Below are 16434 nucleotides of genomic sequence, written 5' to 3'. Positions count from 1 at the left end.
ATTAGTCCAGCTATTGTGGAAGACAGTGTGGTGATTCCTCCCTGACCTAGAACCAGAAATACTATGAAGTGTGTTTTTTTTGTTATTGTTGTTTGTTTGGGGTTTTTTTTTTTTTTTTTTTTTTTTTTTTTTTTTTTTTTTGATACGGAGTCTCCCTCTGTTGCCCAGGCTGGAGTGCAATGGTGCAATCTCCACTCACTGTAACTTCCTCCTCCCAGATTCAAGCAATTCTCCTGCCTCAGCCTCTCAAGCAGCTAGGATTATAGGTATCTACCACCACGCCAGGCTAATTTTTGTATTTTTAGTAGAGACAGGGTTTCACCATGTTGGGCAGGCTGGTCTCGAACTTGACTCAGGTGATCCACCCGCCTCAGCCTCCCAAAGTGCTGGGATTACAGGTGTGAGCCACTGCGCCGGGCTGAAGTGTGATTCTTAAGAAGACCTCTGTAAGAGGAATTGGGATACAATTATCCCTTTGGCATTGTGACTTCTCATCACTGATATGACAGCTCCCTGGACATTAAGAAGTCTAGATTATGAGTCTATAATATGAGTCTATAAAACTCATCTATAGGCCAGGCGTGGTGGCTCACACCTGTAATATCAGCACTTTGGGAGGCTGAGGTGGGTGTATCACGAGGTCAGGAGATCAAGACCATCCTGGCTAACACGGTGAAACCCTGTCTCTACTAAACAAAATACAAAAAGTTAGTTGGGTGAGGTGGCGGGCGCCTCTAGTCCCAGCTACTCAGGAGGCTGAGGCAGGAGAATGGTGTGAATCCGAGATGCGGAGCTTGCAGTGAGCCGAGATCGCGCCACTGCACTCCAGCCTGGGTGATAGAGCGAGACTCCATCTCAAAACAAACAAACAAACAACAACAAAAAACTCATCTATATTATGAGTCTTGTGTTCTGGGTTTAAAGAAGTTGTGGAGTTAAAAGGAATCCTTTTCATCTTAGTCCTTCGTATAGAAGCTTCCATCATTCCCATGATGAGGGAGTTCTGGAAGTGGGCACAATGCTTTAGAAGGAGGGATCATGCTGGAACCTTAGGGGTAGTTGAGTCTTCATGATGAAGTTGCACTTTTGTGGAGTTGCCCATAGTGCTTTTCAATGAGATATTAAGATAAGTCTCCCAATCATATAGTCTCATGTGAGCCTTGTGATTTATTCACCCTCTATTTAATAGATTAGGACACTGATGCTCAGAAAGATTGACTTGCCTACATTTATTTTATTTTTATTTTTATTTTTTGAGATGGAGTTTCACTCTTATTGCCCAGGCTGGAGTGCAGTGGCATGATCTCAGCTCACTGCAACCTCTGCCTCCCGGGTTCAAGTGATTCTCTTGTCTCAGCCTCCTGAGTAGATGGGATTACAGGCGCATGCCACCATGCCCAGTTAATTTTTTGTATTTTTAGTAAAATGGGGTTTACCATGTTGGCCAGGATGGCCTCGAACTCCTGACCTCAGGTGATCTGCCCGCCTTGGCCTCCCAAAGTGCTTGGATTACAGGGGTGAGCCACCGTGCCCGGCCTACATTTCTTTTTGTCTAGCAGGACAGAGTTGGACTGGAATTCTAGTTTTTTGTTTTGTTTTGTTTTGTTTTTTACTTCTCATCTTATTTGTCACTGTACATACATTCATAATCCATTGACTCTTGAAACACACACACACACACACACACACACACACACAAACACAGAAACCACTATGGTCTTTCCAATACATAATTCAATAGCTTCCTAAACTATTCTCATACGTACACCACACTTCTAACTGCCCCTGCATACACACTACAAACACACAAACATACACATACACACACAAACATGCAAACTCTGCAGCTTATCCTTTGGAACAACTGTGTATTACAAGACATGGGTTTTTGTTTTTTGTTTTTTGTTTTTTTAAAATGGTTATGGGAGTCATTGTCTTAACATGGGCAACTTCTTAATACCCAGTGAGCTGTCATATCAGCGATGAGAAGTCATAGTACCAAGGGAATAAATGTCTCCAAATTCCTCTTACAGAGACCCTCTTAAGAATCACACTTCAGACTAAGGAACCTAGGAACCAAGGAATTATCTTTTCTTCTCATAAAATGTATATCTTAGTGCAAAATTTCTCCATAGGAAAAATTGCAGAGAAACAGGTATTCCTGAGTGCTCCTCAAATTTTCTCCTTACTTTCCACAGTGTTTTACTTTAGTGTAAACTTCTTAGGCTTGCCCCTCCTCTGACATACCACAGACAAATAGGAAAAAGTTAAACACATCTTACTTGCACAATTTTTTTTCCAGTAAGATCAAAAGTTAACTCAGGAGCCTAAAGTGGTTTGTTAACTCACCCTACATTGCAATTTATAGGAAGGGGATAATCCATCCTGATTTACCATCACCCCATGATTCTTTCTCTTCTTTGAAATTCAGGATTGGATGTATTTTAAGAACTTAAAAACTGTTTAAAAGTGTCAGGAATAATCACTAATAATGCCTCTTTACCACCTTGTTCCCAACCAAATCCTAATTAAGCAAAGCTCTTCAGTATGTGAACAGTAAAGGCAATTTATTCTATCTGCTTAATATTAAGCTGTATCCAAGTATGAATTTGATGATGAATTGAAAGGCAAAATCAGTTCACTCCAGAAATATCTTCCGGTGGTAGAATGCCTGTCACTTTAGTCGTTTCCTTAATCATAGTTGGTGTGCTTATGCCAAATCTTTCAATTGGATAACTAAGGGAGCTTAACTCTTAAATCCTCTGTACACCAAAAAAGAAGTAAGTAGATGGTTCCAAAGTGCCTATAACTGTTATTTTTCAGACAGGTAAATAGACCCAAAGGTCAAATTGTCATACTTCTGTCTGTAGAAGAACCATGAAGAGAATGAAGCTCATAGACGCCCAATTTTGTGTTATCACTTGCCCAATCTAACATGTTTGAAAACTCCTGCCTCGTTTGACCAGAGGTATATGGGCTAATGCATATTGGATTCAATTGGTGATGAAACTGGAGGAGATTCTAATAACAGCTGCTTAGATTTGGCAGCACTATAAACAATTTTATCTTTATCAACAGCAAATGGATGCTGGTTCTTTAAAGAAGAAAAAATTTGCTAATCCCTCCATCTGAAAAAGAACTTCTATGGTATGCTCCTATGTACAAGTAAATAAACAAACCTCCCAGGCGGAACCCAGGTCATCCACACATGCTAACATCTTTCATTATTGATCCTCAGGGACACAGTGGATGTTCTACAGAGTTTTCCAGGCCCTTCTCTATCTTTAGGATATAACTTAGGACACCACAATCACAATCAGACTTGGGGTAAATATGTTTATACTGCTGCTCTCAGTTTCCACTAAGCAAATTACAATAACATTACAGTCTGAATATTTTTGAAAAAGGCATAGGGGGAGAGATCTTTGCTCCCAAAAGAAATAGTGGCTAAAGCAGGATGGAATAAAGGGTGCTTAGTTCAGAACATTCTGGCTAATTCAGTGTTCTGTGTAAAATTAAGTACATGTGTTCTCTGCCTAAAAAAAAAATGTAGTAACTGGTTGTACATAAAAATATTCAATAAAGATTGAAAAAAAAGAATCACACTTCATGGTATTTCTGTCTAGGTCTTTGAGGAATCACCATACTGTCTTCTACAATGGTTGAACTAATTTATATTTCTGTGAATAGTGTAAAAGTGTTGCTATCTCTCTGCCGCCCTGCCAGCATCTGTTGTTTCTTGACTTTTTAATAATCACCATTCTGACTGGTGTGAGATTGTATCTCATTGTAGTTTTGATTTGCATTTTTCTAATGATCAGTGATGTTGAGCTTTTTTCATATGTTTATTGTCCACATAAGTGTCTTCTTTTCAGAAGTATCTGTTCATGTCCTTTGCCCACTTTTTAATGGGGTTGTTTGTTTTTTTCTTGTAAGTTTAAGTTCCTTGTAGATTCTGGATATTAGACCTTTGTCAGATGGATAGGTTGCAAAAATTTTCTCCCATTCTGTAGGTTGTCTGTCCACTCTGATGATAGTTTCTTTTGCTGTGCAGAAACTCTTTAGTTTAATTAGATCCTATTTTTCAATTTTTGCATAGAAATACCATTTGACCCAGCAATCCCATTACCGGGTATATACCCAAAGGAATATAAATCATACTATTATAATATAAAGATATGTGCACACATATGTTCAGTGCAACCCTCTTCACAATAGCAAAGACATGGAATCAACCCAAATGCCCATCAGTGATAGACTGGATAAAGAAAATGTGGTACATATGCACCACTATGTATGTACTATGCAGCCATAAAAAGGAATAAGATCATGTCCTTTGCAGGGACATGAATGGAGCTGGAAGCCATTATCTTCGGGAAGCTAACACAGGAACAGAAAACCAAACACTCCATCATCTCAATCATAAGTGGAAGCTGAACAATGAAAACACGTGGACACAGGAAGGGGAACAACACACACCGGGGCCTGTCTGGGTGGGGGAGTGGGAAAAGGGAGAGCATCAGGAACTTAGCTCCAAAGAGATTAATAACCTCTTATCCCACACAAGCCTAGAAAGTAGTGTGTACTGCGCACCTAGACTATATCATATAACCTATTGCTCCTAAGCTATAAACCTGTACAGCATGTTACTGTATGATACTGAATACTGTAGGCAATTGTAACACAATGGTAAGTGCTTGGGTATATAAACATAGAAAAGGTACAGTAAAAATATGATACTATAATCTTATGAGGTCACCATTGTATATGTAGTCAATTGTTGATCAAAATGTCATTATGTGGTACATCTCTGCATTTTATAATGAGGGTAAATCCAATGAAACATTGTTCACTTAAATTGAAGTCCTAGTGGTTAGGAGAAAATAACCTTTTTAGTATTAGACTAGCAATCTTTAGAATGTTAAGAACCATCATAAGGTTTTTGTTATTGTTTACACTGAATTAAAGCTAGTTTGACTGTTGCAGTTAATCAATGCCAAGCAGTTCATGTTACCATTCTCTCTGTCGTTGGGTGTGACTATTTAGTACTCCAAGTTCTGACATAATTATTAATCTAGCATCAGATCTGCTACAGCATATGTGGTTTCTTAAATCACTGGATAGAGAAGGACCACTTTTTATACCCTTTTGACAGAGATTACATATAGCATTCAGTGTGGCATACAAGAATGGGACTGTGGTGAACACAGAGATGCGCCACTCACTTGGCCTTAGCTGCAGGATGTACAGTCAGCAGAGCCTGCAGCTGTCAATTCTTAGGTTCTCCTCACCTGCAGAAAGCTGCCTCTCCCAAGAGCACACCCTTGGGCGTAGAGGGGGTACTCACCACCAATGACTGATTGAGGATGTGCATCAGGGCTGGACCATTTCATCTGGAATTGGCTGAGAATTTGTTAGGCCTGCATTGCAGTTTGACCTCTCTGCCTAATCCTGCATCCTTTGCTTTCCTTCTACAAGTGTTGATCCTTACTATATGCCCTGCATGCCAAACTTCATCCCACCTTTTGCTGGGACTTAGAATTTAGCTCACCACACTGTTCCATTTTCGCTTTCCTACCACTAGGATCAACAAAAAAATTATAGGGCCCAGTGCAAAATGAAAATGCAGGGACCCTTGCTCAAAAAGCAGGGGGAAATGCTGTTAAATGTACTAAAATAGAAAGCTTTTTCCTTTCTTCAGTGGTCTCTTTACATTTTTCATGATGTTTAAATTTGCTATTTAGTGTTATTCTAAGTAAAGTAAATGAGAGTGTGAAATAATTAGAATGAATTGACCATACATCTTTATGTTATGCAATGTCAGCTTTAAATGCAAATATGAGTCTTGAACTCATATATGGAATCACTGAAGTCACACAACTCTTATTTTGTAGCTCATACATACTTACTTCATTTTCCATCAGAACAATAGAAACCCTGCACAAAACTAACTCAACTGTTTTCCTTTGACTTCCTGAGACTTACACATCCTATCGACATTCTCCTACCTTCAGCTTATTGATGAGTAAGGAAGGACTGAAAGGAAATGGAAATAGCATTGGCCGATCTTTCTCTTTCCTTCTATGCCATCACCCTCAGCATTAGTGGTTCGCTAATACAGGGAAGTGATATGAATGAAAAAGGGTGTGATAGGAATCCTTGGTCCTTTGTGATTCTTAGAACACCACTGCCTTCTTTCTGCATTTGAAGCAGGTTTTGGTTCAAAAGGAAAGCATAGCCTCTTGGGGCTGGTAGACACTTCATTCCCTATCCCCAGGCCTGCTAAGTTTTAGATGTAACACACTTTCCTCATACTGGCTTTGAGTCTTAACTGAACTCTCTCGAATCGTGGGCCTAGCAGAATACTGTGCTTATGGGACATCTCTAACACTGTGTGTGAATGGTGGATCACAGAGCTGCAGAAACACATATTGCATGTATCTTCTCTGCTTACATGAAGTCTCCTTTGTTCCATTGCACTGCACGTATGAAACACAAATTCAAATATTAAATTATTAAGCTTGTAATCCCAGCACTTTGGGAGACCAAGGCAGGCGGATCACCTGAGGTCAGGAGTTCGAGACCAGCCTGACCAATATGATGAAACCCCGTCTCTACTAAAAATACGAAAATTAGCCGGGCATGGAGGCACGCATCTGTAATCCCAGCTACTCGGGAGGCTGAGACAGGAGAATCGCTTGAACCTGGGAGGCAGAGGTTGCAGTGACCCGAGATCACGTCATTGCACTCCAGTCTGGGCAACAAGAGTGAAACTCTGTTTCAAAAAAAAAAAAAAAAATTCAGTCAGTGACAGCCAAGCATTAAATCAAGTTTCATACTTCTAAGTGCCAGGCTCTATGTGACTGTGTAGGCTGCACTCCCATGAAGTTGGCCCTGCCTAACACAGCACTCTTGTTTATACCTGGTTCTCTCCCTTCTTCTCCAAGCTCTTCACCACCTACTTTCACATCCAGCAGCAACTGGAGAGGAGAGGGAGAGTGAACATAACAGGTTACTATGGATTGTTAAAGCACGATTAATTGGAACTTAGCTCCAAAGAGATTAATAACCTCTTATCTCATCCCCAAGCCACAGGCCTGATTTCTTCCCCTGTTATCACCAGGCTATAAAAGCTTCCTACCTGAATGAGGACACCATGCTAATCCATATAAGGCTCTTCCAAGTTGCACAGTGATGCAAACTATTGCCTCTTGTTCACATGTCTTTCTCTAAGTAATTAACTATTTTTCAATGTAAATATTTCTTTCTCTTCCTCTGCACATACACACATACCCACACATATATACACATTTCTGGTTACATAAGAAATCATGTTTATTGTAAAGTAATTCAAAATGCTGAATAAAGATTAAAATAATTATTTCTAATCTCACTATTTACATATAATGATTAGGTATATTTTAGTGTATATGCTTTCAGGAAATTTTCTTTTTTTTTATTATACTTTAAGTTCCAGGGTACATGTGCACAATGTGCAGGTTTGTTACATATGTATACATGTGCCATGTTGGTTTGCTACACCCATTAACTTGTCATTTACATTAGGTATTTCTCCTAATGCTATCCCTTCCACATCCCTCCACCTGACGACAGGCACCAGTGTGTGATGTTCCCTGCCCTGTGTCCAAGTGTTCTCATTGTTCGCTTCCCACCTATGAATGAGAACATGCGGTGTTTGGTTTTCTGTTCTTGCGATAGTTTGCTCAGAATTATGGTTTCCAGCTTCATCCATGTCCTTACAAAGGACATGAACTCATCCTTTTTTATGGCTGCATAGTATTCCATGGTGTATATGTGCCACATTTTCTTAATCCAGTTGATCATTGATGGACATTTGGGTTGGTTCCAAGTCTTTGCTATTGTGAATAGTGCCACAATAAACATATGTGTGCTTGTGTCTTCATAGTAGAATGATTTATAATCCTTTGAGTATATACCCAGTAATGGGATTGCTGGGTCAAATGTTATTTCTAGTTCTAGATCCTTAAGGAATTGCCACACTGTCTTCCACAATGGTTGAACTAGTTTACAGTACCACCAACAGTGTAAAAGTGTTCCTGTTTCTCCACAACCTCTCCAGCGCCTGTTGTTTCCTGACTTTTTAATGATGGCCATTCTAACTGGTGTGAGATGGCATCTCATTGTGGTTTTGATTTGCATTTCTCTGATGGCCAGTGATGATGAGCATTTTTTCATGTGTCTGTTGGCTGCATAAATGTCTTCTTTTGAGAAGTGTCTGTTCATATCCTTTGCCACCTTTTTGATGGGGTGGTTTAATTTTTTTCTTGTAAATTTGTTTAAGTTCTTTCTAGATTCTGGATATTAGCCCTTTGTCAGATGAGTGGATTACAAAAATTTTCTCACATTCTGCAGGTTGGCCGTTCACTCTGATGGTAGTTTCTTTTGCTGTGCAGAAGCTCTTTAATTTGATTAGATCCCATTTGTCTATTTTGACTTTTGTTGCCATTGCTTTTGGTGTTTAATCATGAAGTCCTAACTCATGCCTATGTCCTGAATGGTATTGTCTAGGTTTTCTTCTAGGATTTTTTTGGTTTTAGGTCTAATATTTAAATCTTTAATCTGTCTTGAATTAATTCTTGTATAACGTATAAGGAAGGGATCCAGTTTCAACTTTCCCCATATGGCTAGCCAGTTTTCCCAGCACCATTTATTAAATAGGGAATCCTTTCCCCGTTTGTTATTTTTGTCAGGTTTGTTAAAGATCAGATGGTTATAGATGTGTGGTGTTATTTCTGAGGCTTCTGTTCTGTTCCATTGGTCTATATCTCTGTTTTGGTACCAGTACCAGGCTGTTTGGGTTACTGTAGCCTTGTAGTATAGTTTGAAATCAGGTAGGGTGATGCTGGCAGCTTTGTTCTTTTTGCTTAGGATTGTCTTGGCAATGCAGGCTCTTTTTTGGTTCCATACGAACTTTAAAGTAGTTTCTTCCAATTCTGTGAAGAAAGGCATTGGTAGCTTGATGGGGATGGCATTGAAGCTATAAATTACCTTGGGCAGTATGGCCATTTTCAAGATACTGATTCTTCCTATCCATGAGCATGGAATGTTCTTTCATTTGTTTGTGTCCTCTTTTATTTCATTGAGCAGTGGTTTGTAGTTCTCCTTGAAGAGGTCCTTCACATCCCTTGTAAGTTGGATTCCTAGGTATTTGATTCTCTTTGAAGCAATTGTGAATGGGAGTTCACTCATAATTTGACTCTCTGTCTGTTATTGGCATATAGGAATGCTTGAGATTTTTGCACATTGATTTTGTATCCTGACACTTTGCTGAAGTTTTTTATCAGCTCTAGGAGCTTTTGGGCTGAGATGATGTGGTTTTCTAAATATACAATCATGTCATCTGCAAACAAGGACAATTTGACTTCCTCTTTTCCTAATCGAATACCCTTTATTTCTTTCACTTCCCCGATTGCCCTGGCCAGAACTTCCAACACTATGTTGAATAGGAGTGGTGAGTGAGGGCATTCCTGTCTTGTGGCAGTTTTCAAAGGGAATGCTTCCAGTTTTTGCCCATTCAGAATGATATTGGCTGTGGGTTTGTCATAAATAGCTCTTATTATTTTGAGATACGTTCCATCAATACTTAGTTTATTGTGAGTTTTTAGCATGAAGGGAATGTTGAATTTTGTTGAAGGCCTTTTCTCCATCTGTTGTGATAATCATGTGGTTTTTGTCTTTGGTTCTGTTTATATGATGGATTACATTTATTGATTTGTGTATGTTGAACCAGTCTTGCATCCCAGGGATGAAGCCAACTTGTTCTTGGTGGATAAGTTTTTTGATGTGCTGCTGGATTCGGTTTACCAGTATTTTATTGAGGATTTTTGCATCGATGTTCATCAGGGATATTGGTCTAAAATTCCCTTTTTTTGTTGTTGTGTTTCTGCCAGGCTTTGGTATCAGAATGATGCTCACCTCATAAAATGAGTTAGGGAGGATTCCCTCTTTTTCTATTGATTGGAATAGTTTCAGTAGGAATGGTACCAGCTCCTCTTTGTACCTCTGATAGAATTCGGCTGTGAATTCGTCTGGTCCTGGACTTTTTTTGGTTGGTAGGCTATTAATTATTGCCTCAATTTCAGAGCCTGTTATCGGTCTAGTCAGGGATCCAACTTCTTCCTGATTTAGTCTTGGGAATATGTGTCCATGAATTTATCCATTTCTTCTAGATTTTCTAGTTTATTTGCGTAGAGGTGTTTATAGTATTCTCTGATGGTAGTTTGTATTCTATGATAGTAGTTTGTATTTCTGTGGGGTCTGTGGTGATTTCCCCTTTGTCATTTTTTATCATGTCTATTTGTTTCTTCTCTCTTTTCTTCTTTATTAGTCTTGCTAGTGGTCTATCTATTTGTTGATCTTTTCAAAAAACCAGCTCCTGGATTCATTGATTTTTTTGAGGAGTTTTTCTTGTCTCTGTCTCCTTCAGTTCTGCTCTATTTTAGTTATTTCTTGCCTTCTGCTAGCTTTTGAATTTGTTTGCTCTTGCTTATCTAGTTCTTTCAATTGTGATGTTAGGGTGTCAATTTTGATCTCTCCTGCTTTCTCTTGTGGGCATTTAGTGCCATAAATTTCCCTCTACACACTGCTTTAAATGTGTCCCAGAGATTCTGGTGTGTTGTGTCTTTGTTCTCATTGGTTTCAAATAACATCTTTATTTCTGCCTTCATTTTGTTATTTATCCAGTAGTCATTCAGGAGCAGGTTGTTCAGTTTCCATGTAGTTATGCGGTTTTGAGTGAATTTCTTAACCTTGAGTGCTAATTTGATTACACTGTGGTCTGAGAGACAGTTTATTGTGATTTCTGTTCTTTTACATTTGCTGAGGAGTGGTTTACTTCCAACTATGTGGCTAATTTTGGAATAAGTGCAATGTGGTGCTGAGAAGAATATATATTCTGTTGATTTGGGGTGGAGAGCTCTGTAGATGTCTATTAGGTCTGCTTGATGCAGAGCTGAGTTCAAGTCCTGGATATCCTTATTAACCTTATGTCTTGTTGATCTGTCTCATATTGACAGTGGGGTGTTAAAGTCTCCCATTATTATTGTGTGGGAGTCTAAGTCTCTTTGTAGGTTTCTAAGGACTTGCTTTATGTATCTGGGTGCTCCTGTATTGAGTGCATATATATTTAGGATAGTTAGCTCTTCTTGTTGAATTGATCCCTTTACCATTATGTATTGGCCTTCTTTGTGTCTTTTGATCTTTGTTGCTTTAAAGTCTGTTTTATCAGAGACTAGGATTGAAACCCCTTCCTTTTTTTTTCTTTCCATTTGCTTGGTAGATCTTCTCCATCCCTTTATTGTGAGCCTGCATGTGTCTCTGCATGTGAGATGGGTCTCCTGAATACAACACACTGATGACTCTTGAGTCTTTATTCAGTGGGCCAGTCTGTGTCTTTTAATTGGGACATTTATCCTATTTACATTTAAGGTTAATATTGTTATGTGTGAATTTGATCCTGTCATTATGATGTTAGCTGGTTAGTTTGCCCATTAGTTGATGCAGTTCCTTCCTAGCATCGATGGTCTTTACAATTTGGCATGTTTTTGCAGTGGCTGGTACTGATTGTTCCTTTCCATGTTTAGTGCTTCCTTCAGGAGCTCTTGTAGGGCAGGCCTGGTGGTGACAAAATCTCTCACCTTTTGCTTGTCTGTGAAAGATTTTATTTCTTCTTCATTTATGAAGCTTAGTTTGGCTAGATATGAAATTCTGGGTTGAAAATTCTTTTCTTTAAGAACGTTGAATATTGGCCCCCAATCTCTTCTGACTTGCAGGGTTTCTGCCAAGAGATCCGTGTTAGTCTGATAGGCTTCCCTTTGTGGATAACCCGACCTTTCTCTCTGGCTGCCCTTAGCATTTTTTCCTTCATTTTAACCTTGGTGAATCTGACAATTAGGTGTCTTGGGGTTGCTCTTCTTGAGGAGTATCTTTGTGGTGTTCTCTATATTTCCTGAATATGAATATTGGCCTGCCTTGCTAGCTTGGGGAAGTTCTCCTGGATAATATCCTGAAGAGTGTTTTCCAGCTTGGTTCCATTCTCCCCATCACTTTGAGGGCCACCAATCAAACATAGATTTGGTCTTTTCACATAGTCCCATATTTCTTGGAGCCTTTTTTCGTTTCTTTTTACTCTTTTTTCTCTAAACTTCTCTTCTCATTTCATTTCATTAATTTGATCTTCAATTGCTGATACCCTTTCTTCCACTTGATCAAATCAGCTACTGATGCTTGTGCATACGTCACATAGTTTTCATGCCATGGTTTTCAGCTCCATCAGGTCATTTAAGGTCTTCTCTATGCTATTTATTCTAGTTAGCCATTCGTCTCATCTTTTTTCAAGATTTTTAGCTTCCTTGCAGTGGGTTTGAACATCCTCCTTTAGCTTGGAGAAGTTCGTTATTACTGAAGCCTACTTCTGTCAACTCGTCAAAGTCATTCTCCATCCAGCTTTGTTCCATTGCTGATGAGAAGCTGTGATCCTTTGGAGGAGAAGAAGTGCTCTGGTTTTTCAAATTTTCAGCTTTTCTTCTCTGGTTTCTGCCCATCTTTGCGGTTTTATCTACCTTTGGTCTTTGATGATGGTGACCTACAGATGGGGTTTTGGTGTGGATGTCCTTTTTGTTTATGTTGATGCTATTCCTTTCAGTTTGTTAGTTTTCCTTCTAATAGCCAGGTTCCTCAGCTGCAGGTCTGTCGGAGTTTGCTGGAGGTCCACTCCAGACCCTCTTTGCCTGGGTATCACCAGCAGAGGCTGCAATACAGCAAATATTGCAGAACAGCAAATATTGCTGCCTGATCCTTCCTCTGGAAGCTTCGTCTGAGAGGGGCATCCGGCTGTATGAGGCGTCAGTCGGCCCATACTGGGAGGTGTCTCCCAGTTAGGCTACATGGGGGTCAGAGACCCACTTAAGGAAACAGTCTGTCCATTCTCAGAGCTCAAACACTGTGCTGGGAGAACCACTGCTCTCTTCAGAGCTGTAAGACAGGGATGTTTAAGTCTGCAGAAATTTCTGCTCCCTTTTGTTCAGCCATGCCCTGCCTCCAGAAGTGGAGTCTATAGAGGCAAGCAGGCCTCATTGAGCTGCAGTGGGCTCCACCCAGTTCGAGCTTTCAGCCGCTTTGTTTACCTACTCAAGCCTCAGCAATGGCAGGCGCCCCTCCCTCAGCCAGGCTGCAGTCTCACAGTCTGATCTTGGACTGCTGCACTAGCAGGGAGCAAGGCCTCATGGGCGTGGGACCTTCTGAGTTTGGCATGGGATATAATCTCCTGGTGTGCTGTTTGCTAAGACCATTGGAAAAGTGTAGTATTTAGGTGGCAGTGTCCCAGTTTTCCCGGTACAATCTGTCACGGCTTCCCTTGCCTAGGAAAGGGAAATCCCCTGACCCCTTGTGCTTCCCAGGTGAAGCAATGCCCCACCCTGTTCAGCTCACCCTCCATGGGCTGTACCCACTGTCCAACCAGTCCCAGTGAGATGAACCAAGTATCTCAATTGGAAATGCAGAAATCACCCATCTTCTGCATCAATCACACTGGGAGCTGCAGACCAGAGCTGTTCCTATTCGGCCATCCAGGAAATTTTCTATTTACATAGACTGTTTTTACAAAATAAGTTCTTACTGTATGGACTGTTTGGTAACTAACTTATTTTTTACTTAACACTATATTGCAAATTTATTTCCAAATCAATACATACAGATCAACATCATGATTTTTAAGATGTACTATTTTATTTTATTGATATGCCATAATTTATTTAACCAGTCCTTTATTGATGAACAGTCACATTAGTTATGATATTTGGCTATTCTCCAGAATATATCCTCTTATATATCTATTATTATTCTATCCCTCAGAATTTATCATTTTATATACATATATATAATTTTATAGACTAAACTAGTTCTCCAGAATATATCCTTTTATCTATCTATCTATCTATCTATCTATCTATCTATGAATCAATCATCAATATCACCTGATTATTTCCTTTATATAAATCCTAGAAATGACAATGCTGGTGATATATAATTCTTTATTGTCAAATCTTAATTTGTATAATAACCTCTTAGAAGAAGTTAGCAAAATACAAAAACAAATAAGAATCCATGTTCTTGACCTGCTTTTGTTTCCATAAAACCTTCTTTAGAGCAGTGGTCTTCACATCTACTTGGCTTTAGTATAGCCCATGTGGTGGTTGAACACTTGTTCTTCTTGTTCTCCAGCATGGCCCAAATGGTCAACTTCTGATTTCCCACTTATTATAGTCTAGCAATTAAAACCCTTGGAGACAGGACCAGCTAATTGAACCAGGCATTTTAAGTTCTGGCTCAAATGCATGCTCATTCACTTTTTGTATAAAATGCCTGCATTGTATTTTTCAGATGTATCTCAATTTTTTTTGTGGAGTTCCAGACATACTTCACTCAGGATTACGCACAAACGGCATGGATCCATTCCATTGTAGATTGTGTAACCATGCTCTGTGGTGAGTATCACTTGCTAGGATAGGGAATTACTGGCCACTGTTGAACTGCATATGACAATGACGTTCCACTGACTTTGATTACCAGTTTTTCCAAGTAGAAGGGCTACATTAAAAACTGGCCAGGACTATATAATATAAAGAAAAGATCAATCCTACCTTCAGCCAAAACCAACCAGACTTGCTCTTGTAATTAATGGTCTTCGCTGATGTCAGGTAGAACCGTTAGATAATACACTCAAAAGAACCCATAAGATTTGGTTCTTCCATATAGTGATAGGATGCTGAACATTCTAGAACCTGTACTGATTTTGGAAGCAATTTACAGTATATGCTTGGCTTCTCTCTTCCAAATGCTATGGCCTTCTCATTCTCCAGTTATGTAAATGGTTATCGATAGTACCATGAGCCATTTCTATACAGTAATGAGTGCCAACAGTGTTGTATCACATCTCAAGTCTTGGATTGCATTCTGTTCCTTTCCCAAGGACTTGACATTTGGCTCATGGATTTCATCTTTATCATGTATAAATCTTCATGCTTACAGAAGTATTGGGGAAGGATAGGATTATGTCATCATGAGATAAACATATTCATTATGGGTGTAATTTCATTCAAGAAACTCCAAACGTGTTATATAAGGTATATAGGGTGTTCTAGAAACGTATGGAATTAACATTCCATCTGTGTAGTAGAGGACAACAGACTTGGCATTTGTTTAAAATAAATTTCACACTCACATTATTAAACTGATGTCTTAGAGAGTTTCTAAGATTAAATCAAATTGTTTTTAGCTTAGACCCACTTAATCCATTCATTTAAATGAGTTCTGAGTATTTTAGGAAATGTTCATCTCTTCAAGCCATGTCTTAGTGGCAAAAGGGAAATAATACCTGTATTCAGTAACTCATAGTACCATTTTATTCCATTCTAGGTACTGACTCATATTTCTTTTTGGAAAAAAATACACATACTCAGGAATCAGTTAAATTGTAACTGAAATGTATAATATTTGTTTAGTTGGGGGGAAGCTGAGAGCAGTTCTAAGACTAAAAGCAGATTTCATGAGAAGGCTAAATCAACTCTACTCTTTCAACTAATAAGAAGGTCTTAAGGGATCAAAAAATCATACATTTGAGTTTTAGAGCCTGTCTTTTTTTTTTAAACCACTTGATTTTCAGGGTCTCATTATTAGTCACAGCATTTGCATCAGCACACCAAAGAAGCCATGCTTGTCTTCTCAGAGGATAAAGGTGACTCATTTCCCTCATTTCTATCTTTTGGAGGATATTCATAATCTCCCAAATAGGGAGAAATGACCTTAGGTGACCAATATGGTCCCAATGACTGGGTGAAGCTTTGAGTAGGGTTATGTCAGAAGCAACATATTTAAATTCTATGCAAGATCAAGAGGCCTGTTGTAAGCAATTACCATATACCTACCTCCTCACCTTGTAACATAATATTAGAACATTAAAGTTCAGAGTATGGATGAGAGTCTGCAGAATCACATGTGGGACACCCATTGGGAACGGATCTGCTCTGTGATGAACAGAGAAGCTACCAGTTGAGTTGGCCCCCAGTTTCAGTCTGATCGATACGAAAATGATCGTACTCTTCAAACACCTAGAAAATCAGCTCTTCTGATCTTGCTACTAAGAGTTACTGATGTCAGCATGAATTTTTCCTTAGAAGGAAACTCACATGCCTTCCTCACCCATCACTCCTGCCATTAGTCAGAGAGACCCAAAGAGTAAGGGGCAGAAATAACCTCACAATCAGTGTTAGGTGCTCTTGTTGGTGACCTTGGGCCATGCCATATACCCCTGAACTTCAGTTCCTTTTTGGCCTCTTCTGGCTTTACTTAATGTTCTATGAGCCTTGAGGTCAACATAATTCTGATACACTGGCT

At 39.3% G+C, this 16434-nt stretch overlaps 1 protein-coding gene across 7 annotated transcripts in view; it reads left to right on the top strand.

Annotated features, from left to right (window-relative positions):
- Nucleotides 1–16434, top strand: part of SLC16A12 (solute carrier family 16 member 12) — a 121830-nt gene that overhangs the window by 94518 nt on the left and 10878 nt on the right. For all 7 annotated transcript variants that reach the window (XM_050805751.1, XM_050805747.1, XM_050805746.1 and 4 more), the window contains exon 3: nucleotides 14422–14525. In XM_050805751.1, the coding sequence (XP_050661708.1) occupies nucleotides 14422–14525 (104 nt within the window). The remainder of the gene's footprint in view (nucleotides 1–14421; nucleotides 14526–16434) is intronic.

The sequence above is a fragment of the Macaca thibetana genome, chromosome 9, assembly GCF_024542745.1.
Source record: "Macaca thibetana thibetana isolate TM-01 chromosome 9, ASM2454274v1, whole genome shotgun sequence".
NCBI classification, from domain to species: domain Eukaryota; kingdom Metazoa; phylum Chordata; class Mammalia; order Primates; family Cercopithecidae; genus Macaca; species Macaca thibetana.
The sequence above is the reverse complement of the archived record's forward strand: the minus strand, read 5'-3'. Positions and strand labels throughout refer to the sequence as shown.